This window comes from Patella vulgata, chromosome 8 (assembly GCF_932274485.2).
Source record: "Patella vulgata chromosome 8, xgPatVulg1.2, whole genome shotgun sequence".
Classification (NCBI taxonomy): domain Eukaryota; kingdom Metazoa; phylum Mollusca; class Gastropoda; family Patellidae; genus Patella; species Patella vulgata.
Window position 1 is genome coordinate 37858004 of NC_065886.2, and position 27863 is coordinate 37885866.

At 38.4% G+C, this 27863-nt stretch overlaps 1 protein-coding gene across 1 annotated transcript in view; it reads right to left on the reverse strand.

The window, feature by feature from the left end:
- Positions 1-212: 212 nt before the first annotated feature.
- Positions 213-27863, reverse strand: part of LOC126829267 (uncharacterized) — a 32897-nt gene continuing 5246 nt past the window's right edge. The window contains exons 2-12 of the mRNA XM_050559035.2: positions 9412-9555; positions 8891-8979; positions 7909-8017; positions 7179-7301; positions 6239-6688; positions 5439-5462; positions 4855-4993; positions 3797-3933; positions 3541-3690; positions 2997-3119; positions 213-1903 (exon numbers count right to left, since the gene is read on the reverse strand). Of these exons, the coding sequence (XP_050414992.2) occupies positions 1191-1903; positions 2997-3119; positions 3541-3690; positions 3797-3933; positions 4855-4993; positions 5439-5462; positions 6239-6688; positions 7179-7301; positions 7909-8017; positions 8891-8979; positions 9412-9555 (2201 nt within the window). The 3' untranslated portion in view covers positions 213-1190. The remainder of the gene's footprint in view (positions 1904-2996; positions 3120-3540; positions 3691-3796; positions 3934-4854; positions 4994-5438; positions 5463-6238; positions 6689-7178; positions 7302-7908; positions 8018-8890; positions 8980-9411; positions 9556-27863) is intronic.

A 27863-nucleotide genomic window follows, 5' to 3' on the forward strand; every position in this document is an offset into this window, starting at 1 on the left:
GAATGGTCCGAAAATTCCGTTATTCTTCACGGTCGACGGCCAAACTCGACACACGAAAGAATTTATTTAATTTTGTTGGGATATAGTTAATTGGGACAGCAACACCGAACTCTCCGAGCTTAATCGCGGATATCAAAGTTTGCAAACCAAACAGTTTGGATTACTGTACAAATAGGATTCCTTTTTATTCATTTTAATGGAAAACATAAATGGTCTTTGTCGACAATAACTTTATTTATGTCATTAATGGATGAAATTAAAAAAGAAAATCAAAACATAAGAAGCACGATACAACTATTATGTAGACATAAGATGCTCAATATTTATTGTTATAAAATACCTCTACAGAAATTATATGGACATATTGACACAGTGTATTAATAGTATTTTTAATATTTGCACGAAGCACCTATTCATAATGGGAGCCTCGATGGCCCACTGAGCTGGTACATCCTGTGATCAATTCCTTGTCAGTTGGGATCGGATGGAAAAGTCGGTGTTCCGCGTCCACCGGTGTTGGCCGAGAAAGTTCACCGTGTGGTGTCCCCTTGTCAGCGAGTGCAAGACAGCGATATGGCAAGGACAAAGCCTAGTCTTTCGGATGCAACAAAAATCCGATCCCCTGTGTACACGTTTGCGTGTACGTAAAAGAACCTTTTACAGTTGGAATTCGCGGTCAGTTTTCCCACATAGCAAACTGCATGACGTATGCCTGTCTTGTGTAGAAAAGTCGGATTTCATTTCCTTTCAATAAACACTCACCATGAAATAAGTAGCTTATACGTTGATTGGTGTTGCTCGCAGGATTATAATTAATCCTTGCAAATTTAGATTTATTCGTTTGTTCGAGGGGCTTAAAGTCCGCTTCCACCGAGGGTTATGTCGCAGACAAGAGAAGATGCTTTGCGATCTGGTTTTATATTACTGCTAAAAATACATTATCAATTTTAAACTCAGATCTATTTTAAAGAGTCAAAATCAAGGCTTTCGCATTTAAGCCGCTGCCACAAGTGATGCATAGCACTGCCATTCTTTCGTATGGCCGTCTACGTAAGCGTTTAAGACCAGCTTCAACCAAGAGTTATATCGCACACAAGGGAAGATTCTTGGCGATCTAGCTTTTTGTAACACTGCTGGAAATCCGTTATTTTCATTTTTTCAACGTACACACGCCTTTACTACACTATTAATTAAAGAGTCAAAATTAATGCCTTCATATAAGCTGCTGCCACAAGTGATGCATAACACTGCCATTCTTTCTTACTGCCATCCACGTAATCACTCATTCCTCTAATGAGAAGATAACTCTCCTTCTTACTTCCGTCAAGGCGATCCAAAATACTATTAAAACCACTATCAAAACACTTAATGTCATTAGAATTAGCAAAGTCTAAACGAAGATCCGGTGTGTATGCCACCAGCTTACCGGCTGCTACGGCCCCGTAGCTGATTCGGGTTTGTCCGTCTTTATAAGTCGGGTCCGTTGGTCGGGGATGGTCGCACTGGATTACTGTCCTATCTTGTTTGGTAAAATATAAACGATCTGTGCGAATTGATGGACGATGAAAATTTGATTCTTGTCCCTTCAAAATATCCATTGCTTCTTCCATGTACGTTTCCCACGGTTTCGCACCACGGTGTCGTGTTTCCGCTTGATGTCGTAAAGACCGGGCCGCGTCTATTAACGTTTGGTCATGTGGTCTATATTCTTCAGCTGAATAATTATATCTGAGCGAATTTGGAACTTTGTCTATTTTAGAACAGTATACATAAATGGCTCCGTTGTCACGTGGAACGGAAACGACGACATCCCCGAGTCGGACATGTTTGTTGTAATTGTTGTATGATGGTACAGCTCCGCCAACGCCCACCAATAACACGTGTTTCACCTGGATAAAAGTTTCTGAAATGACACATTACAGTTAATTAATAGTAACAGCAGGGGGGCCACACCACACATAACAAACCTACGGACAGGACGCAATATACAGACACCTCAAACAACAAACGCACATATCAGATAAAGTGTATGGATCCGGAGGGGTCAGCTGCAATCGTCCACTGTGCAGTATAGTCTTGGGTCTGAAGTGATAATGACTTCGCTCAATATGAAAAACGAACTAACAATAAGGGAATATTTCCCAAACGTTGTATAATAGTTTGACACTAACGTAAGTCATGATCGGCCATGTGCTCCATGGAATCGCAATGTAGGCACATTGAAGAAAAAAAAACTTTTAAAAACACAACCAGGTTATTCAAGTAGAAATCTATCGTAGCATTATTTTCTTCACAGGGCTCGTTAGCGGTTGGGAGACCAGAGATGCCAAATCTAGTCAATAAGGGCATGCAAGCGATTGTATTTGGTACCGGATTCATGGCATGTATAGATAATATACCCATGACCCTCGCCGTAACCTCCAAGTTAATTGGTAACATCACATTGCAACGTTCAATTCAAAATAAACAATAAATGTAATAATATGCATCTTTTTCGTTCATAGATAGCATATCATCATCATCCCTCCAAACTCGGGGTTATAATCGACTGGGCCATAAATTATGTCAGGGTTACAAAGAACGAATAATGGTTATCACCAGAATTGTGTTACCTGCTGCAGTTTGATTTTTTTCCTTAAAAGGCATATTATAGGAAGCTCCTGGCAACCCTCAAGAATGTGTAAGTAGGAATTCCCCCGAATACGTCAATAGGGTGCATATTTGAACCACAGGACAGAACGAACTTGGCCTGTCCATGTATCAGAAAACAAACACACAACAGATCACATATTAGCCTGCATGTTACAGGTGCCAGTAGAAACATAAACCAGATTGCTCTAAGAGTGATTCTTCTTGGTTGGCTGAGACCTCGAATGCTAGATTAGATTGAAGCAGCCAGCCAATAACAAGACACAATCATTCAGATATATTGCTTGACGGACGAGGATCCGGTTATTTCTCTGTTCTCTAGCGTTTCTTGCTGTCTACAAACTTACCAAGTAGTTTTGAAACTGTTTCGGCGGCTGTTAAATCGTTTTGTTTGTCCGCTTGTCGAGATATTTTTGTAGATACGACCACACTCTTACCAATACGACCAAGAGTATAAACCTGTGACTCGCCTAAAGTATATAAAAACAATTTAATAATGTCCAAATGGTATAATTGCTAACAAATATTTTACGAGGAAAAGTTTCGGCTATTCATACCTGCGATGGACACTTATTGTAGTTGAGAAAACACTACTCAGCTTCCGGTGTATTTTTTATAGTAATGTTTGTTCTAGAGAGAGAGGGGGGGGGGGGAGAGAGAGAGGGGCGGGCAGGGGAGGGGGAGAGATTGGGTTTAACGACCACTTTATTTCAATATAACGCTTGCGCGTAGGGTTCGTCAGCAGTGGGAGGAAAACGGAGAAATGAAATTAAATGAAATGGGGTTTAACATCAATAATGCGCTTGCGTATTAGAGTCTTTAGCAGTCGGAAGAAACCAAATGACGCGTAGTGAACCCACGACGTTGGACATGCGCCCCACATCTACGTACCTTCTGATCCTTTCTCATGTTGTATGTACGTGATTTTATCTTCTACCATAGCATCCACTGCCAACTTCTCGCAATATAACGCTGTTATTATGGCAATTCTCGGTTCATCTCGTTCGGGCATTTGTGGTAACTTCTGAACTATTTTAACTTCTGTTAAATCAAAACAATTTGAATTAATATATGTCAATTCAATTCTTAAAATAATTTATTTATATTTTAATTTTCATTAGTCAAACGTCATGAGTTAAATAATTACCATGACGATTGGCTTCTTCTTCTGATGGTATTCTAACCCATTCACCCGCAGTTATCTCCCTTATCAAGCCTCGTTTCTGTAAATCTTTTAAAACTACCGCAGCTGATATAACATCTCCTTGACGTATATTACACAATCTACAAACAAAAACAAACAATACAAAATTACAGTAATTTTTTGGCTTTTGAACGAAAGAATCTTAAATCATGAAGAATTTCAGAAATAGTGACTTTAAAGATTCATTTTCACGAAATAATTATAAGCTATAAGCAGTTATTTTCAATAAACGCAGGGCGAACTTGGTATACATGTGCATGTATATGGAAACCATAAACACCCAATCTTACTAGAAAATACTTGATTGCTTGCAAATTACTCTTGGTTCAGGCACAAGGCAAAAATGTAAGGATGTCAATAACTGGCAACCCGTCGGCTAGTTGTCTGCTAGACTGACATAGGGACGCTTGGTCTACCTTGAGAAAATGGTTAGCGGGGACGATAACTGTGAGAGATTTAAACGATTAAACGCTGGGAAAAGAAGTTGGCAGAGAATAATACCAAAAATTACTTAGGCTGCTATCTGTATGTCCAACGACAAATACTAGCTGAAAATATAAATAGTCAAATGTCACGCGACACACAATGCTGCTTATAATAGATTTCTCCGGAAGTTGGTAGTTGAAATGTTTTGAGGGGATTTGAAACAAACTCTTGATTCATAGATTAGTTTGATTATGTTTTAATCCAAATATAAAAATCATCAATTCACACGGTTTGTACGTGGGAGGGTATATTACCCATATATTGGAGATATTCATCCGAACATTCAGATACTGTTTCTTGCCATGACCTACACCCTGCATCACTAGCAATTGGGAACCACGCCGCAAAATCCCGAGGAACTTTCTCAGCCAACACCAGGATTGAACCCGAAACCTCCTGGTTAGTGAGCCAGCGCCTTATTCAAAGGGAAAGCTAGGTTGCCCCAAATCACTTTTACAGCACTACGACAAGCCTTACTGGAATATATTATAGATTCTGACGACAGGCCTACTTACTGGAATATATTAGAGGTTTTGATGGTATTCGGATAAGCATCTTCAAGGCATTGCAACATACGCTGTTTCTTCGCTATCCATAAAATCTGAATTTTTACTTTTGCTCGTCTTGCTTCCTTTGCTGGGTCAGGTTGTTTTACTGTAAATATTATTATTAAAGTAATACATGCCGTTATACTGAATCAGTTTTACATAACTTCATATTTGACGAATTAATCTAGTGTACTAATGGATTAACGACCCAGTGATATAAAATGAAATTAAATGAATGGGGTTTAACTTCTTATGTTTATACAAAAACGGGATAAAAATGACAGGGAAATTGTTTCCTGGCAGCGGCGCTACGACCTGGGCTTATTTCGATTTCCAACTGCCAGGGGATCTTCATTGATATACACGGAACCTAGGAATAGGCGAGTTTCTTTGTCAGGCTTCAGTCCGACAAGAGGAAACTATGCAGGCTGGATAATATCGAGGAACTTTCTCGGCCAATGTCGGGATCGATCCAGGGACCTTCCGGTTAATGACCCAGCATCATAATCACCGAGCCACCGTGACGCACAAAAAGACAGTTCAAAACTTACCTTTGTTTTCTTCTGGATATTCATCTGAAAAATAAAAACAAGGGAATGTTGATAAATATGACATGTTAACCATCTATTTGTCCAACAGAGATCTACTTGACTGTCATTGTGATCGACAATATACTATGTTATTTAAGACAGTCCATTGTCTGTGCTACAGCAAGTTTCCAGTCACACTAATTTTAAAGTGGAGTTATTGCCCTTTCATAAACAAACCGCAACGTTTTGTCACACGCGGTTGTCAGAATGTATGTGTCCCGGTGTTCAGTAGCGAATTACGGCCACAACCAGGCCCATTGATAGGGGAGTCGACCCAATTTCTCACAGGGAACCGTGGCTAAGATCCATAAAGAAATTATTCTAATGAATTAAACGATTCGTGTTTCCGATTGTGACACAAAATATTGATAACGTAAAATTATAATTTGATTCTAAAATTACATTACATGTATATTCATTAGGAATCGCGAAGTGGATCTAAGTGCCCCCAGCTGATCTGGACGGCTCTCGGTACAACTTTGCTCTGGGCGCCATCGCTGCAGCCTGACGCCATTTACGCTATAAAGAAGCCACCAGTTCTTCAAAACTTGGACCCATCCTCTGCATCTCTATAGATACATGGCAATGTAGTGGTACTGCTGTTCTTTCAGATGGGCGGGCATCAATCATGCAAAACACAGATGTGTGTCATGGACAAGACTGAATCGGGATAGAAAATAAAATATCCCTACTATGTACTAATATAGTGTTTAACTATGTTTAGTAGTGCCAGTTGGGAGTGTTCAAAGATTTTCACTTACCCATTATTTCAGTAAATTCCCACTCTCCTTTCGATTTTCTACTGGTTGCTACGGAGATACAATTTACGTTAAATCTTCTATTTTCAGGAACTACCCATGTCATGAAACGTTCTTGTCCATTCACTGTTCCTCGACCAACTTCCACGCGATGATCCTTCCAACTAATCCAGAAATACCGGAAGTCATCTTCTTTTATAATGTTGATAGTCTTCGCTTCAGCTTTCGTGGCTCCTAACGACCCATCTCTAATGTACGAAGCTTTATTACCATCTGCTCCAAGCACAATTTCATAAGTTTTGCGATCTACGTCGCCATAAATTGCGCTTAAGGCAATGTGGGCATCCTGTGAAGCTTTGACACGGAATGACAAGAAAGTTTTGTTGGAGACTGTGACTTCCGGAACAAACTGGTATGTGAACGACTCGGGAGTAAATACGCTTATGAAAGTTTCTGGAATAAGAAAGAAAATGAAATGGGTTGCAAGGAATTACATATTAGGTTTGGTTAACAAGAACTAAACTTTTATCTTTATTTTTAGATTCAGGACCAGTTCCAAAACGACTAACTTCAAGACATGGGGATCGTTTCGGCATGTACTCATCTCGAACTCTACTGTCGTTTTACTTTAAAGCGATAACACGAGGAATGATCAATAGACAAATATGGACAGAAAAGGTGCTATTTAAAGTGTAATTTAGAATGTTTAATAATGTCATAGCCTCAATGTTATCGTATACAAACCAAAGGTAATCTAATGTAAACTCCAAATGATCATTACTTCCGGTCAGGGTCTATTGATTTGTATACCTTCTAAAACAATGTGTCTTGGTATGTGTACATTTGGTTGTGTGTGGTCTTAAACATTATATTTGCTATTTATTCTGGATTATAGATGATATTATTTGCTAGTGAATAAAACAATTCATATTTGTTATCTTACGGATAGGTCCAAAAGAATCATCTAGGGCGGGTTCCTTTGTTTCCTCAACTTCTAACTCCACTCTCTGTATCTGGTCAAATTCCCGTAAAACAACCAAAGCTCTCTTTACAAATCCAATATAATCTAAATGATAAAGCAAAAATATTTTACGTTCATTAATATTATTTGTTTATTCAATGACCTTCTTTTGACCCATGGTTTAATTTTTGTTATAGTTTTGCGCTTAAACCGTGGCACGGTGAATAAGATGCTAGCTCACTAAGCACTAGGTCCACGTGCAATCCCGGGGATGGCCTCAAAAGTGCCTCGGGATCTTCCAGCCTAGTTTCATTTTGTGAATGTAGGTGCAGAATGAAGCGTCATTCTAGAACCAAAAAAACGAGGTTCCTGTACACAATAACGTGTACATAAAAGAACAATTAAATTCGAGAAGGTGAAAACGCCGTCCGGAAAATATTGCCCTCATTGTACATGCTCGTCTTCATTATCCCATTCAGTAAGACGCTAAACACCCTTTCATTTTATTTAGTGTCAGACTGAGAGCCAAAAACATAGTTTTGTATTTTGGATGGTGAACTATGATGGGTTTAGTGCACGGGATACACGTTGTTTTATATCAATGATATACTTCAAGTAGGCCAACTATTAAATTTTTTTATTACTTTGTATTTCAGTACCCTTTTCTGATCGACATAGCGGTAAATTCGACAGGTGTATTTTAGACACTTACTTCTCGGCATGTTTTTAGGGTTGACAAGTTCCTTGAAATAGTCGGACATTACACGATTCTTGTTGATGAGAGACAACTGTGGAAACCAGAAACGTAAAGTCCAGTAATCCTACAAATGGAAAACGTCTCTGATTTATTCGAATTTTTTTATCTGCAGTATGCTAAACCTTTGTGGCAGTCAGTGTTTAAGATAGTGACTAGAGTGGCGTATGTATCCGTCAACGTCTCGTCCAGTGACATGAGTAACATCTGTGTCGGTCAACGTATCGGTGACTAGAGCAGCGTCTGAGTCGGTCAACGTCTTTTTCCATTCAAAACAGTCCATTGTTTATAATATTTGGTCGAAAACTAAGTCACTAGCAGACAGATTTGCTATTCATGAGCGGTCGACCCAGATAAAGAATAACGGTTTCTCTAGAATGACTGGCCCCTCCCATGTGTCCCGGTTTATCCACAATTGCTCTAGACGTCCCTGCGTGCACTGGTATTAGCGTATTTAATTTAGTGGTTAAGCTATTGGGTCATGCCATGCCCACACTCTCTTATGGGTCGTGGGGGGTTGGATGGCTGAATGGTTAGCGTGTGCGCGCTGTATCATACAGTCTGTCATTGAGTCGACTGGCGTGGTTTCGAATCCCCGGTTGTACGTGGCAAGGAGTAGGGTCGACTGTCCAACCTCGTGGGTTTTCTCCGGGTCCTCCGGTTTCCTCCCACTGCTAAAGACCCCTACGCGCAAGCGAATTATGTAAATAATGTTAGTCCCGAAATGACCTAGTTTGTGTCGAGTGGACGTTAAACCCCATCTCTCTCTCTCTCTCTTATGGGTCGTCAAAATCTACGTAAATAATGCCTGCACGTTCTTATTCTACCAACCCTTAACTGAAATAATGTTCATCCAAAGGTCTGCTGCTAAGAACTACTAATACTGGCCTAAAGACAGTTAATTAGAGATTCCCTGATCTCCTAATTCATATTATCATACCTGATTTGATCCTCCATTGCCGTTTTCCTTGTCCCTGATATAGGCTAAAAATTCTAAACGTCCTTCAGCCGGTCGTACAGTGTCCATGGCTAGATAAATAATGAAACAGAAAGTGGTTCTAGTAATCGTTTTATTAATACAACGAGTGTAATATGATCTAGAAGCCGAGTATAACGTCATGACAGCCATCCTGGGATTGTGATGTCGCTCATTCTTGAATCGACCGAACCTTGGACCTTTTCGAAGAACGTCGCACAAAACAAGAAGAAGAAGAAGAAAGACAAGAAAAACTAGCATTTGAAGCCAAAATAAAGACCTGCAATAGGAAGATTTAGCTCTTACATAACGTATCTTTAAAATGAGCACTTTTCGAGTGTCCCTGAATGCTCTAGTTTATGGATGCAATTTAATGAATTCTATCACATAGTGTATTTCGGCGGAGAAAATATATGGCTAATAAATTAAAATGAAAATTTGGCGGAAAAAATATGAAACCCAGAGTGAGCACTGCACATACATACATGTTGCGGTCTTGTTGACAAGTATTCCCTTATATGGACCTCCGGCAATATGGTGGACTTGACTTATGTCTATATCCCTTTTCAACTTCCGCTCTAATCTCATACGGGACTTTCCATTCTGATTTACAGCCGTCATTACTATTTCTGAAATACAATATTATATATCTCTATCATTTATGCTGAACAGACAATGTAAAATAAATGCATATAGCTTTTATTTTCCTTCAAAGAAAGCCGATATGTCGTCAAACTATTACGCCGTCTTAAATGTATTTGTGATTTGATAGGGAGTAATCCCTATTGCTTCTGGGTTACCTCTTACGCCTGGATAATAGTCCCCACGACTCCATCCTCTGGGATACCTCTTACACCCGCGTAAGGGCCGCTGTGGCTTAGTTAGTAAGAAATAAAATGAAATGGGGTTTAACGTCCTACTGTTCTGCCCGGAACTGGGCTAATGAAGACGGGCATACGCTATGAGGAAAATTTTGCCCGGACAGCGGCATTACGACCTACTCTTTTATCGAATTTCAACTGTCAAGGGATCTTTTATGTGCACGCCAATGTGTACACGGGACCTCGGTTTTTCGTCCCATCCGAACGACTAGACAACTGTCCTTGTCCTTGGCAGGGATCAAACACCCGACTTCCTGGCTAGCTTAGTTAGTAAGATGCTGGCTCGCTAACCAGGAGATCTAGGGATGCAGGACGCAGGGCATCTCAAATGCAGTGTCTAGTCGTTCTGATGGAACCAAAACAAATCGAGGCACTGTTTACATAGAACTCTTGACCATTCGAATTCGAAATAAGAGTGGGCCGTAGAGTCACTGTTTGTTCACAGTTTTCCTCATAGCACAGAAAAGTAGGACTTAAAACCACATTCTAGGACTTCACCGGAATTTGGTAGACACTGTCGAATCACATACTAATGATTATCTGGTCGAATGTAGTACCAATTGTTAAATCATATACGACATAATTTTGTCTTCTTATAATTATCTGGTTAAATTAAGGCGGTATTATGGAAGATTAGATAAAGAGCGTACAGTTCTCGATATAATAGTTTTAAAAAATAGATAATGTAAAGGGGATTTGCTGAGAATTTCAGTCAAATTACTTTACTCTGAGCCGAGAAATCCTCATTTTAATAACACTGTAGCCTTTATTGTCATTGTTAGCGTTGTTACGATAATAAACAAAGTCTCGATTATCCAATTTTAAGGTTGATCATCAACTGGGGAAATGATTTAGATGTTTAATCCAAGGACTCGGGGAATCGACGCATAGATCCTGGCCCTGAGTTTACAAATTATTCTCAGACTGAAGTTAAGAATTTACTTAACTTTCAATCACAGTTTATGAGAAATCCCGTCTTCATTAGCCCAGTCGGAGTAGAGCAGTAGGACGTCAAACCCCATTTCATTTCATTTATGAGAAATATCTTTGAACCAGAACTTTGCACATAGTTTCTTAAGGATTATATATTAGTTAAAATAAGGCTTTGTGAACTTGGGGTCATACTGAGAAATAGAGAGAGAGAAAGCTTCCATACAAACAAACTCGTTCATTAATTCGCTTGCTCATGGTGATCTGTATTAATGGCAAAATACTGCAGGACTAAATGAAAACCCGCGAGGTTGGCCAGGCGATCCTACTGTAAGCTCGGGTATCAAAACCGTGCCATCTGAATGATATATATTCTTCCAAAAAAATAGGGGATATTCAGAAACAATACAAAACTGCGGAAACGCACTGCTGTTTTATTAGAGGTAACTAGTCTTTGTTAATAACAGGCCAATTGCCTACACATGAACATAAACAGTTCATATGGGCGGCTCATCTGACGACTCCATTTCACTCGCAAAACGATACACCGTCAAAAGTGAAAATGGACGTTTTTGATTTTTGTTTTAATAATGAGTAATTGCTCCACCAATCCTCAGACATTCTGCAATTCGTCGTGGCATGCTCCTAATCAACCGTCCAATCACGATTTGGAGCAAACTGACCCACTCCCCTTGCAGTGCCACGGCCAATTCTTGCAGTGTTGTCGGTTGACATTGACGTCGACGAACACGTCTCCCGATGAAAATAAAGGTAACACACTAAAGCAAAGATACGCTAAACAGTAAATATTATGCAAGAACCGATAGGAATGCTAACATGGATAGATAAACCAGCACGCGGCAGTTTTCATCAACAAGTCCGTGAAGTGTCACATTTGACAACGAACCTCTCCCACGTGTATTGCGTGCCGCATATACAGCTCAGATAAGTTCTTCATCTGTGAACATACTCTCAAAGCATGTCAAGTGTCCATGACTATTTATCATATCACATCCTGCATAGGTATTTGCATTTTAATATCCCCTACTTTTTTTGAAGAGTATATATATATATGGGCCCATACAACTGCCTATACGCGCTTTACAAACCCTGTGTGTCATGACATAAAACGGATAGACGTGATCTGCGAAATTTAGGTTAACCTAACCTTGTTGCGCCGTAACAAAAGAATGAAATGTTATAGGTGCAGAGGAGTTTGTATTATCGTTTCATCCTTATTTTAGTGCGGGGGTGGCGGAAAGACATTCATTTATCTCACACAAGAAATGACAAACAACTAGGTATTGATTTATTATAACAGGGGCAGTCGCGAGACCTCTATACAACACTGTTAAAACACGGTGCAATTAAAAACCGATATTCATGACCACTAAACTCCGAGATAGGTGTAATTATAGACGGTAATGGTTGATACATCTTACTCCAAACAGTAAAAGTGTAATTATTAGTGGGAAAGAATTCCCTGAACATTGTCAATTTTACAGTGTGTGTTGGGTTGCAAAAGTGTATATCGGGTAAACACTGCATTACTCGGTATTTTCCATGAAAGGGTCGTCGTAGGGCAATCTGATTAAAACACAGATCCTATTTCGTTTCGTTTTTTTATAGTTCAAAATTTTGTTTTACTTATCTTTACTACACTAGGATCTGGAAGAGTTGTTATATTACCGGCGTTTTGGTTGAAGTGAGGGATAAGCCAATGAAACGGCAACTTCTTGGTGTGCCATGCACGAAACTGTGGGTAAACCACTAGAAACGCCAATGCTGATTGATTATTCAATGTCTGACGCCATAGGGTCAAAAGTCGCTCGTACGACCCCTGACACGACCTTCGGGTACAACTTGTCAGATCTTCATGTAGTGTAGGCCATTGAAAGTATAAAATATAGATCTGTATTTTAATCAGATTGGTCGTAGGGCCACACTCTGCTAGATTGGTTCTTTAAGTTCTGTTTAACTGCATGGACACTATTAGCATGTTCAGCATAGATCGAACAAGTTCTATTAAGGAATCGCAATTTATTTTTTTCGACATTGCATAATATCTTTTCTCTGGCAGTCTGGCCCTTTAAGTTATGAAGCTGAAATGTTATCGAACTATGCGGCAAATACTAGTGGTCAGTCTGGTAACACATCTTAATATTCTATGGAACGGTTACCAAGCTATATAACGTTAAATCAATTTTTGGGGGTGACCCAAGATGTATTCCAATTTGGGCGTTTTCGTAAAATACCTTTACATTTGGCGTTAAGCTCATTAGTATTATCGCGTATTAATTATTCTGTTTATAGCGTGTTTACACAGATGACATGCAGAAATGTATAAACCACATTATACAAATTAGTTTTAAGTTTATTTGTCTTTTGTGTATTCCTGATTGTTTTCAAATTTGAGTTAAGTCTGTGTCAATACAGGCCCGGGACTGTACAGCACAGTGGACGCTTACGGTTGGCCCCCGGATCCATTCGCTTGATTTGATATTTGTTTATTTGGTGCAATGTCTATTTTCTGTCTTGTTCGCAGGTTTATCTTGTAGATTTTTGTTTTGCGTGTAGTGCGGTCCTCCTGCACTTACTATTAGAAAAAATACAGATTTTATCTCATGGGTAAGCCGGAGCAGAAGGGTTGGGATCAGAAGCCCCAAACGTGTTCAAATACATGAATTTTTTTTCTTGCAAAATCAGCTATTTTCGGACAAATAGGGTCAATGTCAGATAGTCATCATCGGTATTTGCTGCAAACGTACCTTTTTCTGATAATATCTATCGATGATATTGATAAAAATCGTAACATGTGTTCCAGACATAAAGGATCCGTTAACGCCTTTACTCGGTCTTAGTTGAAGTATTTTATTATACTCCTAGTAATAAAACTATTTGTTAATCGGATATAAAAACTCTAGATTTTATCAGTAAGTCAATAGATATAGACCGCTTTTAATCCTTGTACGGTCTTTTACTTATACATATACCACCCATATACTCTTACAGATCTCAATCCCACTTATCTTTTAAATATATCTTAATAAAAGTACATTCTGAGTTGAAACCAACACTTATCTCTATATTAACAAATGTTTAACTTTGTGAGTCCGAATTCTTTAATTGCAAATTTGAAAACAACACTCCAGTTATGTTGAAGTCTTTCATTTGATTTTGTTGTCGGGACGACTTTAGTAGTGATGGGTGTGGTGGTACATGTGTTTACTTTTTCTGGGTCACTGGAGCCGCGCTGGTTCGGTGAGATCCCGGTGTTGGCCGATAATATTCCCCGGGATTTTCCAGTGTGTTTTCCCCCTTGTCAGTGGGTGCAAGCCGGGAGATCTGGCAAAGAGAGTGCCTTAGCTTTTGGATGGTACGTTAATCCGATGACCCGAGTACACGTTGTTGTTCACGTAACAACACACTTGACAATTGGAATTCGAAATAAGAGTAGGTCGTAGCGCCGCTATCCGGGCAAAATTTTTCGTATGCTTGTTTTCAATAGCCCAGTCGGCGCAGAAAAGTAGGACGTTAAACGCCATTTCGTTTCTAAAACACCTGATACCACTGTATGTGGGTAGTTCAGACGTATGTAAATTTAACGGATGCGTCTATATAAAAAATAAATTGCCGCCAATATGTTTCATTTTTATATTGTTCTGTTCATAGTTATTCATATTGTGGAATTTCGTATATTATATAACACGTCGTTAATTAAAATAAACGACTTCTCAATTCAAATTGTGTGTCTTTATCAAAATCAATGCAAAAAGACCTTAGAGAAAACGAAAATGATTTTGTGTTGTTGATCTAAACGTACAATTACAAATCCATGGTGGCGTCAACATGTATTAAAATAAATTGAAATTTAGACAACATCTAATGATTTAAAGCGTCCTACACCTACACCTACGCCTTATCTATTCCCACAGTCACAAAAACTTTAAACTTACATAAAATTACATAAACTGTCAAACGTTAAAAGCTGAGTCAATATTGACCCAGGTTTTATTCTGTCATATTCTGTCTTCTTTTTCCTTTGTCAATGTATTAAAATTTCTTGTTTTTAAATTCAATCTCATTTATCAGAAAGAAAAGAGTTTGAAGTGAAAGGTTATGGGGTTATTAAAATGGGAATGGGTTTAGCTGCGTGGTATATAATACAGATATAAGTACATCCTGTTCAGAAAGCTATAGTAGATTATATATAATACTATACAATAAACACAATGTCCTTAAATTCACAATACTAAACTTACACTGTCTGTCTACAACTAGCGTCGCTTGAGATCAGACACTAAGCTAGTTGACCCACAATTTACGTCATAAATCGACAATTTCAGTCGAAAACACTAAGTATATTTCGAAAATTATTGAGAAGTATATATTCTGCTATCATTTAATAATAAAATTGAAAAGGTTTAATTAATCTTTTGTGTGTAACAGATATCAACCGGGGCAGGACGGCGTTACTAATTGTTGGATATGACGACCATTTAAGTCAGAGATCTATTCTCGAAGTAGGGTAGATAATTCTCTATGTGCAGAATGTAAATTTCAAACACACCTTTAAAAATAATGTGTAATATAACACTGCATGAAAAAAAACAACACTAATTCAATGAATGAAATATAAAAAAAACGAATTTTAGCAGTGCAAGTAATATATCTAGTCCCATAAGTACCGGGAGAAATTTCACGAGGTTGGACTAGCGACTCTACCCCTTGTTATGCACAGACCCGGGATCGGATCAATGAATCCATATCAAAGCTGTCTGTGATCAATTCTAGTAACGGGAACAAATTTTGAAATTGCACACCAGTTTTATAAAATCAGTTTTCTACTGTATAGAGAGAGAGAACAAAGTCAAACTAGTTGTAGTAGAGAAACAAAATATTCTCCCGGGTTTAAGATTACATAATTGTCTTTATAAACTATAATTCATCATAATTTAAAACACCATTATAGATGTCAATTGAACAATACACCTTTATTTATTGTTTATTGTCTATCAACATCAAACAATTTAAATCTCACCGTCTCTGTGATTGTCGAGTGATTTATTATTTAATTTTTATAAATTTACACTGTGGGGTTTCTTTGTGTTGCTTAAGAAAGGTTTTACTCAGTGAGTAAGACGTTAAAGGTCCCGTGTTCAATTCCGATGTTGGACGAGGAAGTTCATTGGCGTTTTCAGGCGTGGTTCGCCCTTGTAAGTGATGCAAGAGGGCAGAGGGATTGGCAAGCTACAGCGTATGTAGTCGTTCGGATGCGACTAACAATATAGGTATCTCGTACAAATTGGCGTGCACGTAAAAGAACCCTTGGCAGTTAGAATTTGAAATAAGAGTTGACCGTAGCACCGCTGTCCGGGCCAAATTTTCCTCATATCAAACGGTATGTCGCATGGTCGTCTTTATTAGTCCACTTGGAGCAGGCAGGGCAGTAGGACGTTAAACTTCGTTTTATTTCATTTTTGTGAGAACAAATAGAGATATAATTGATCATTCATACAGCAAAAACCAATTTTAATCCTATGGGCGTCTCAAATGTACCAAGAGCAACCCGTGGCTAGGCGAGTATGGCGCTGGCTCACTAATCAGTAAATTAAATGAAATGGGGTATAACGTTCTACTGTTCCGCACCGACTCCATGGGCTAAAGAAGATGGCCACTGACTAGGAGGTCCCGGGTGCTGGACGAGAAAGGTCCTAGGGATTTTCCAGTCCGGATCCTCCTTTTCAGGTGTTGCATGATGAGGGGGGTCTTACAAGGAAAGGCTTCCAGTCGTTCGGATGGGACAAAAAACGAGGTTCCTTAATACCGTTGTCAATGCATGTTTTCCCTCATATCTCATATTGTATTATGCTCGTCTTGATTATCCCGGCATTAAAGGAGGCAAGTGGCCAATTCAATATCATCCACAGCCTTAGACATTACAAACACGGCTTATTGGTCAATTTAAATCAACTTCCATGTTGTTATATTAACGTGAAAAGATGGGCTTCTGATATCCAATAATTAAGACAAAATAAACATTTTAATATTGGCAATTTTAATATTGCTTTCGAGCGCCATTTGTAATGAAGCAACTCGGTGAACGAAACTAAACATATCTAAAAGGAGAATACTACCGGTGTAGACTGGAATAACCAGACGCCACAGACTGCCATTCAATTTGAGCTCTTCGCATATTAGAAATTACAAATCACAGAAACGATTGAATGTAAATCAGTTCATATACATTCATATTATATTATTAAATGCATTGCATCCATTTGTGTCCATTTCTAGGTGCCAAAGAATAGCGATAGCTACCATAAACATCATTTCACCCCCACCCCCACCCCACTCGACACTAACAAAAATATTTTTTATCAAGGCGAGAGCAGTTGGTCAGATCTACTGGTATAAAATAAATTTCTTTTCTTCTTATTTTCAAATATATTTGTCCATTTTCTTTCTTTCAGTAGAAATGTTAAGTCATGTGTACTAGAAATGAGCTTTGGAAAGTACTGTAGTCTTCACGCAGCAGTAATTATCACTAATCAAGTGTATATTTTACGATTGAACCACAAAACATTTAAATATACATTCAATTAGATTACTCGTACGTTATTAATGTTCATTAATATAGGAACTGTTGGTTGGAAACAATCCATACAGTATATCAAATGTATAATCTAAGTCGGCAGGGTATCTATTTAATTTTACTGAAAACTATGCATGTTGCCTGGCATTGCACAGTCCAAAGAGTTTATCTCCATTTTTCTAACATTCATAATAACGCAATAATCGCTAATTAATGTCAATTTCATCATTAAATACTTTACCAAATGTAAAATTAATATCACAGCGAAATGGTTATTATGGGGATAATTCAAAATTTAGAAGTTCAACAGTTTGGTTTACTACAGCAAACAAATAAACGTTCTATTTTATTTATAGACGATTTTATTTTGTTTTATAATGATATATACCCCCCCCCCCTCTCCCTTATAGATTTAGGTGTTCCGGAAACTTATAAGACTGGTAACCAATGATTGTTACTACTATATACGATGGGTTTCAGGGATATTTTGTTCGTTGTGGCCTCAGCATTTTTGGTTTTTAATGGGAAGAAAAACCGAGATCCCGTATAAATGTAGTTATGCCGATCCCCCATTTGTTTATTATTAAAATGAAGGGAAGCCCAAGATTTAACAAAGACATTGTTAGGTATTAGTACATGTCAGTGCCAATGAGAGGTGCGGGTATACTAAACTAACGCTGTATGTCTCCAGTTAGCTCTGTTTGAGAACAGACACTAAGATGGATGGCCGACTTTTTAAGTATTAAATCGACGATTTTAGTCGAAATCACTATTCTCGAAGTAGATAGTTCTCTGTGTGCAGAATGGGGCGGGTAGCCAAATTCTACATGACTGAGAAGGAGGGGTGTCATAGCTTATAATGTACGACGTTTAGGCCGAAGCCTAACCCTGTCTAGTTAACATCAGTGGAGACCCATGCAGGCAACGTCGGTATAATTCTAATGAAGTCACATTATAATGCACATGGATACACAGGCATTGTTCAAAATTACATCGTACTAATTGTTGTAGCCTATTTGTTTCATTTTAAATAAAAGCGATAAATTAAATATATGAGAATGCATACCCCGCAGCAAGTTCATTTCATCTCATACCTTATTGACATTTATTTAATTGTATAATCAATCGGTACACTGTGACAAACTGGGTTTGGGTGGCCGAGTGCACTTACAGATACAGTCTGTCACTGAGGCACGTGGTGTGGTTTCCAGGCGTGTAGGATTGGCTGTCTAACCTCTGAGCCCCCCCCCCCCCACACACACACACACACACACCTCCTACCGAAAAACTCTCCGCGCAAGCGAATTACTGAAATAAAATGCTAAATAGGACAGTGTGAAGTTCAATTTATATAAATGATAGACAGTTTATTTTCACAGCAGTCTGTTTCTAGTAAAAGTCTTATTGTTGTCTATAAATCCGTTGTTCTTATTCCATTTTATAAAGTTACTACTGCCCCATCAATCATCATCAGGTATAAATGCAGCTTTTGTATATTGTATCACTACAGATTTACTTACATCGTTTATATTTAATAGTATTAGTGTGTGACTAGTTGTAACGGTTTTAACAGTTTTATCTTCGATTATCCCCAGATGCAGGTAATGCTCTAATGCTGATGTATCTGTTTTATGACTAACCACTACCTTCCATGGCATTCTTTGTAACATTACACCATCACCAAAGCGGTACTCATCTGTCTCCTGCACTATCTGGTTCAAACTAAAACTAGACGTCCAGGTTGGTGACTCCATTATTTGTACTTCACCCAGTGGCTGTTGTAAAGTTGTAACATCCATATGCATCATTTGATAATGAACATATCTTACTGGGGGAATAACTAAACTGGTTGATTTACTGTCTTCAGCTAGTGTTTTTACACTGGTTAACGCATCTTCAACCGGAACAGTAGATTCATCATCCAGCATATCATTCATATAGTTAACACTGATCTGTAGCGAACTTTTGAATTTGGTCTTATCTTTGTGTAAAGTCTGTAATTTCTTCATCACGAATTTTATTTATTTTACATTTTATATAAATATATATATCTTGGTGTTTCTAGCTTCTGCGCATATTTAACTTGAGGCAACCTGAGCAATTCATCAAAAACGACGTAAATTCATGATTAAAAGGGGACTGAAGAACTACGCAAGAACATTAACTGCTCTCGGGACCCCTGAAACTATCATACTCCTGTTCAGCCCATCTCTAAAAGGGGAGGGGAAAGATAGGATGTTAAAACGTGTTACAAATTTCTGCATTACATGAATCATCAGTAGAAATACGCTATATAAAATGATAATTCGTATTTTATTTTACAGCTACAAAAAAGAAAACAAAATATGTTTCCGCTTTATCCAATAAACAATTTATTGCGAATTCATGTAGAAAGATATGATGTTAAAACGGGTTGCAAATTTTTGTATTACATGGTAGGCCTTAAATTGTCATATAAATTAACACTTGGTATTTTGATCGAGTATTTTACAGCAACAAGAACGTTTCCGTTTAATCGAAAATTCCAATAAACAATTTCTTGTTAGTTCGAAGGGAAAGTGCTACAGGTGGTAGACAACATTGAAATGTTGTTTAAATGCGTATGTTCATAAACTTATTATGCAGATAGATTTTTATACGAAAGGTCCACATGGATATAAAATAAGATTTTGTGTGAAATGGGCGTCCTGAATACAATGCAATCAAAGGAGGCTTAGGAAATTCTGTAGTCTAGTAGTTTATTCATCCCTTGATTCTGTGAAATAAAAAGCATTTTCGCACTAAAGCTGGTTTGAATACTGTTTGATGCAAAGTGAACGTACCCTTTCCTGCGTGCCCAGTTTGCGATATTTTAGTATGTTTACGGTAATAACGTCTTAAAATGTTTCTATTATAAATAGTGAGGTATGACATGTCATCCCGTAGGATTTGAGTGCTAAAATTGATTTTGTTGTTGTTTTTTGGGTTGATGGTGGACCAAGGTATCCAAAAATGTCGGGGTTCAAATTTTCCGACCCCGTGACCCACATTTTTGAAATTGGGACCCCTGTGAACAAGGACATGGCTATATCCGCCATTAATGGTTGGATTTTCATGATCTGAAGTTCATTCTCGTGTTTTTTCATCATGCCGAACCCATCTATGATACACTTAAAGCGATTGGAAGTAGTTTTCATTGACTTCCGGTGGGGAATTCCAATTTCCGGTGTCAAACTCGGATTGATTTCAGCCAATAATCTTTAGATTTTCATGATCTGAAGTTCATTCTGGTTTTTGTATCATGCCGACCCCATCTATGATATACTTAAAGCGAACGGAAGTAGTTTCCATTGACTTCTGGTGGGAAATACTTCTGGTAGATTTTCATGATCTGAAGTTCATTCTCGTGTTTTTTCATCATGCCGACCCCATTTATGATACACTTAAAGCGATTGGAATTAGTTTTCGTTGACTTCTGGTGGGGAATACCAATTTCCGGTGTCAAACTCGGATTGATTTCAGCCGATAATCTTTGGATTTCATGATCTGAAGTTCATTCTGGGGTTTGTTCATCATGCGGAGACCATTCTAGGGTTCCAAGTTTTCATAATCTGAAGTTCATTTTGGGGTTTTGTCACCATGCCGATTCCATCTTTGATACACTTAAAGCAAATCGGAGTAGTTTTCATTGAATTCTGGTGGGGAATACCAACATATTGGGTGACTGAAATGTTCTGTCCTGCGATTCAAGACACGGTGACATTTGTAACAAGTAAAAAAAGTTTAATATCAAAATCAAAAAGAACCTTAACAGTAACAAGCCACAAGTCGCCAGAAACGAAACACAAAGTTCCTATCTTGGAAATAAATACATCAGTTATTCATCATCCTCGTCCTCCCGCACATCCCTAATCAAAACACGTGCAGAAATATGTATATGGCAGACCATTTTTGCGGCAACTGCATCGCCCTGTGCAGCCTTTTTTACAACCACATTTTGTGAGTTCAGTTACAGCACGATGGGCAGGCTGATCAAGATTCGGCAAAGGAACATAAATGCCTTTGTCCAACTGCCAGCCGCTTTCATTAAATGGCAGGAAGGTTCAGGCATCTGGTTAGGTACGACTTGTCGCGTATCGCGGTGTACTTTGTTCCTGTGATATGGGGCGAAAATGCAGCACGAGTCAGTGGAAGCATCTCTCTCTCTGTCCCAAGTTTTCTGACTGAACAATTGCCATCTAAGTGCTGGTAGGTTTAATGGAACAGATGAAGAGTAGACTTGGCAGGCAAATCTCTCCAATCAGGGTCATCACCATAAAGTTTCATGTATTCACCATCCTTTGCTTTATTTGTGATGCCCACAAGTTTACCCCTCCAGTCAGCACCAGAGAAGCTGCGATGTCCAATCAGACCTTGAGACTTACAGCATCTATGTTTTGCGGAGTTCTCAGTTACAAACCTGACATGACTGAAAATAACGAGACGACCCCGGAAGACAAGGTTCATGAGAACTGTGAGGGCATCGGCGTCACGTAACCAAACACGTCACGTACCAATATGACCAGGGGTATGCAAGGGGACTATGATGATGCATCGATCTGAGTTTGACACCGGAAATTGGTATTTCCAACCAGAAGTCAATAAAAACTACTTCCATTCGCTTGAAGTGTGTCATAGACCGGGTAGGCATGATGAAAAAAACACCCAGAATGAACTTCAGACCATGAAAATCCAAAGCACACCTCTGGTGAAGTCACGTCAGGGTAAAAAAAAGCCCACGGCATATTGTTTGCATTTTCGTTGAACACATACCCATGGCTGTTCGGAAGTGAAAAAATGAGAATCTTCTAAAGACTAAATTCGAAAATATGCCAAATGAAAGAAAAAAATACCTAAAGTTTACTTCTTCTGCGATATTCTGACATTTATTTTCGAAATTACTTGACAATTGAAGCAATATAGTAAAATGCATATATACCATTTACCACAGACGAGACATTATGTGAAAATTGGATACTCACGCCAAGTTCTGACGTCACTGGGACGGTACATACAAAGAGTCGATTGCTGGGTTTGAGGCGGCGTATGATGCACTGGACATTCCAAGAACAAGCAAATGTCACACAGTGATAGACCACATTCTCCAGTATTTCGACCGCCAATCAGCAAGGCCTGGGAAGGGACTTGACAGGTGGTCTGAACATACATCTGAATCGGTACATTCAGATTTCAAAGCCTTATGGGTTGGAAGCGATTACAAAAGGAACCTGATTCATAAGGATTACGAAAATAAACTATTGGAATGTGTGATTTCATATTGTTCCCAGCGCATGTAACGTGTGTGTATACTCACAAGGTGCCAATCATATTTTCCGGACTCGTAGTGACGTCAGAACTTGGCGGGGGTATCCAATTTTCACATAATGTCTCGTCTGTGATAAATGGTATATATGCATTTTACTATATTGCTTCAATTGTCAAGTAATTTCGAGAATAAATGTCAGAATATCACGGAAAAAGTAAACTTTAGATATTCTTTTCTTTTATTTGGCATAATTTCGAATTAAATCTATAGAAGATTTTCATTTTTTCACTTCTGAACAGCCTTGGGTATGTGTTTAATAAGAATGCAAACAATATGCCATGGACTTTTTGTTTACCCTGACGCGACTTCACCAGAGGTGTGAACGATTATTGGCTGAAATCAATCCGAGTTTGACACCGGAAATTGGTATTTCCCACCGGAAGTCAATGGAAACTACTTCCATTCGCTTTTAGTGTATCATAGATGGGGTCGACATGATGAAAAAACACGAGAATTGACTTCAGATCATGAAAATCCAACCATTATTGACGGAGATAGCCATGTTCTCGTTCAGAGGGGTCCCGATTTCAAAAATGCCCCTCCCAGAGGGCTCAAGGGGTAGGAAAATTTGAACCTCAACATTTTTGGATAGCTTGGTCCCTAATCAACACGAGAATTGACTTCAGATCATGAAAATCCAACCATTATTGGCGGAGATAGTCATGTTCTCGTTCAGAGGGGTCCCGATTTCAAAAATACCCCTCCCAGAGGGCTCAAGGGGTCGGAAAATTTGAACCCCAACATTTTTGGATAGCTTGGCCCCTAATCAACCCAAAACAACCAAAAAATCAATTTTAGCATACAAATCCTACGGGAGCTGTTTTGACGACATGTCATACCACACTAAAAGGTAACAATTATTATCTCGTGATACATATAAATATATAGGTTTTATTGATGCCAGGTATATGTTTGCTAATTTCATTTCGAATCCGGGTGAGAGATTCCGCTCGGTGTATTTCTTTACAGTCAGAAGATACTCCATCTTGTGGTAACTATGTATTGTGACATCACACCTTGTGATAACTATGCTTGACATCATGAATTAGTATGCACAGATAGACCAAACTTCTTTGTTGAGTGTTATTAAAGACTTTCTTATTGTTATAGCATTGTAATGTTTTCATGTTTTCACTTAAAAATGTGGTATGTGTATTCTTGAAAATTAATATAAATTTACCAAAAATATGTTCTTCAAATAAGTTCACATAAAGAGCTTCATTCTGGCCTTTATTTGATAGATACTGACAGGACACTAGAGCAGGTATAGGATAAAATTGATATAAAGTCGGCAGCCATATTTGATGAGGTCATAGTAGAATAACCTACCACGTGGAGAATGTCCACCCAAGTTTAGAATACCCACCTAAACATTTCTTCAAAAAAGTTCTCCCTCCTCAACCTTTCCCACAGAACCAGAACCATAGTCAGATTCTGGATTATATTGTGTTTCATACATAATTGATTTCCTTACATGAACATTGGCTTATTATTGTTTACATTCTACATTTGTGTCAAAGTTAGTAAATTTCATATGAATTTGCGGTAGCTAGGTAATATATATAATTGGTCTAATTGTCTTTCCGTACTTTCATAATGTAACTTCAATATACCCAGTAGTCTCCCCCGCGCTAAGGTTTGTAATGGCTGCAGAATAAACTTGTCTTAGAATCTACACTGCCTCTTCCTTGGCTCCTAGCTTGCCTATTTACGAACCGAATCCACAATCCCGATACAACACTTTCCTCAAACGCAGGTAACACCCTAATGTTGATGTATCTGTTTGGTGTCTCACGGATAGACAGCACAGACGACCATAAGAGTGAAGCAAATGAAAACAGAAATATTCTAATTATCTCGTAATAATCAATTAAGAGATAACGATCTCGTAATTATATATACACAATTAACTCGTAATTACGAAACACGTAGAAGACCATTTGGGTCAATCAAATGGAAAAATAATATTCTGAGTTTTGATTACGAAATAATTTAAGGTCGCCTTACACTGACTTACCGGATAACTAGGCCATCGCCGTACTTTATCTTAATTTATAGAACAAGAAATAGGTTGCAATCAGCTCATTATTGTCACGATAACATTAATATCAATGATTAATTCTATGCTCCTGTTAACAATTTGGATCACATTTTTGTCCCAATTGGTTTTCGTTCGTTTTGACCTTACACAGTTTATATCGTCTGCAGAGGTCGAATTTTGCAAACTTTTGAAACCATCATATCCTTCTAAATACTGAACTTAACAGAAATGAGAGAGAGAGAGAGAGAGAGTGAGAGAGAGAGAGAGAGAGAGAGAGAGAGATGGGGTTTAACGTCCACTCTACACAAACTAGGTCATTTCGGAACTAACACATGGTTCAATGTCATTTCAATACTTCGCTTGCGCGTAAGGGTTTTTAGCAGTGGGAGGACACCGGAGAACCCGGAGAAAACCCATTAGGTTGGACAGGCGACCCTACTCCTTGTCACGTACAACCGGGGAACCGACTCAATGACAGACCTTATGATACAGCGCGCACGCGCTAACCATTCGGCCATACAACCCCTCTAACGAATAACTATGAATGTACCATAATGGTCGTCCCGAAAATACCTATGAATTGTGTTGGGTAGACTCTCTCTTTCGAGTCGTTCGGGTTTGGGGAAAAAGGCGTACGCGTAAAAAAACAATGGCTTTTGGAAAACGGTGCTGTTAGGGTAAAATTTATCTCACAGCACACTGCATATCATGCAATCTGATTAAAATACAAATCAATATTTCGTTTCGTTTTATATGATGATCTGACCGGTTGTAGTGGAAGGTCGCATCAGGGGTCGTACGTGCGGCTTTTGACCCTATGACGTCAAGCATTGATTAATCAATCACTATCAGCGTTGGCGTGTCTAGTGGTTTACCCACAGTTCCGTGCATCGCGCGCCAAGAACTCGCCGTAACAGACAGTTCCATTGGCTAATTCCTCACATCAACCAGAATGCGGGTTATATAACAACGCTTCCAGATCCTAGTGTTGTGAACAAAAGTAAAGCGAAATTTTGAACGATAAAAGAACAAAACGAAATGGGGGTCAGTGTTTTAATCAGACTGTATGCTTTACGTCCGTCTTCATTTTTTTAAAAGGCAATGGCAAAAAGGATAAATGGTCGTACTTAACCACCATACAAATAGTTAGAATTCCAGTAACCAATTAACTGTAGGGCAGTTGATTTATCATTCATCAATCTATAATGAATTACCTTTTATAATAATATATAAATTCTCAAATCATTTAATCTTTTGATCATCTTAAATGTCATCTGTTTTAAATAATATCTGACAGATCTGCCATTACTTCCTAGGTCATAGCTCAGCTGTAATTTGAATAATATACATCAGATTATCCAATTATCATCAATTTTATAGTCAACATTAATTGCATGTAAATAATCGTGGTTGCTGACATAGAATGAGATTTAACGTCTTGTCAGTAGCGCAGCTAGAGTTTGTACGAAACCCTCTCTGTCTGTCTCCCTCACTCTACCCTTCTTGCCCTCTGTTTCCCTTTCTGTCTCTATCTTCCAATTCCCATCTCTCTCGCCCCCCGCACCCCCTTCACTAACAAAGGAACACAGTAAACATATATTCCCACTCTAAACAGTGTTTTCGTGAGAAAAAGGTAATATTTTGGCAGTGTTCTTGTACTGTCCAAACAGAAAACGTTGGGGGGTTTTCATCCAAAAGACTAAAACGTGTTAGGCTAATGCATATTGGCAAGAAAACTCATATTTTCATTTCTAATAGTTACGAGAGTTTTGGTGTTATATTGGCGTTTCCGTTTATTCTTCTTTGGAGACCAGTCCTGTTGGACTTTGTGTACGGACGAAGTTTGCGATTTATTTGGTTGCTTTTAAAGTAAGTTGTAAGCAGGGTTAGATTAACCACTATGCAAAATAAGCACGCGCTTGGGTTAAGAGGGGCCCACAGCATTCCTGCTTTGCTAGATGACGAGTTCCAAATATTTAATTGAATTTGAGAGTACATCAATATTAGACTGAGACGTAATGAACCACTTTCATAAATGGGTGAATAGGATGATAATAAATATTTTTTGAAAAATAAACTTTAACCTTGCAAGTTTGAATGTAACATCATCATATCAAGAAGATAACATGTGAAAATAAAGCATTCGCGATCTAGTAAACGCAAATCAGATATATTCTTTCAAACACAAAAATCTGAATTCGACAGAATATGGATGTTGAAAGTCGTGATTTTTGTGGTGCAGACATGGGAGACACAATGATATGATAAGGTTGACACCTGAACACCCAGAATTAATTCAGAGACGTTATCACCACCACTTGCATGCGAGGCGGGCGTTACTGGGTTGGGGTTTTTGCCCCTTCTGCCAACTTTTCACTGTAAAGTTATGACCACTGAGGGTTGTTGATTCTCTAGTCTCTTGTATTGGTAAATGTTCAGCCTATACACAATCATGCCATTTCCGTAGAATTTTCAGTAAGATCAGAGGTGCGTTCTCATCGCGTCTCAATATAATCTCTGATAAACTTCATTTTAAGAACGTATGCTCGCAAAATCTTTACGAACAACAAAGCTGGTACACACAGAAACCTGGTGTTCGTATCGTTAACCCTTTTATTGTAAAAATCATAAACCATGGCACACACCATTGATGAAATATATAAATTTGTTATTAATAGCTTACGGTCTGATGATCATCAAATATTGTTTAATGGAGGGGGATTTCTTGTTACCATGACAACCAAAGTCATAAAACATCTATACCCAAAGGGGCCGTTTCACAGTCCCGGTGATTAACCTTGTGTGAACTTTGAACTAATTAGGGTTTCACACTGCGTAGCTTGAGTGAAACAATATTGTTTTTGTTCGGATTATTATTAGGGTTTCACACTGAGTAGCCAGTGTGAAACACTATTGTTTTTGTTCGGATTATTATTCTTATTATTATTAGGGTTTCACACTGCGTAGCCAGTGTGAAACACTATTGTTTTTGTTCGGATTATTATCCAGTGTGAAACACTATTGTTTTTGTTCGGATTATTATTCTTATTATTATTCTTATTATTATTCTTCTTATTATTATTATTTTTCCATTTGAGCATATCTCAGAAACTACTTGTCGGATCGATTCGATGTCTTCGGTTTTA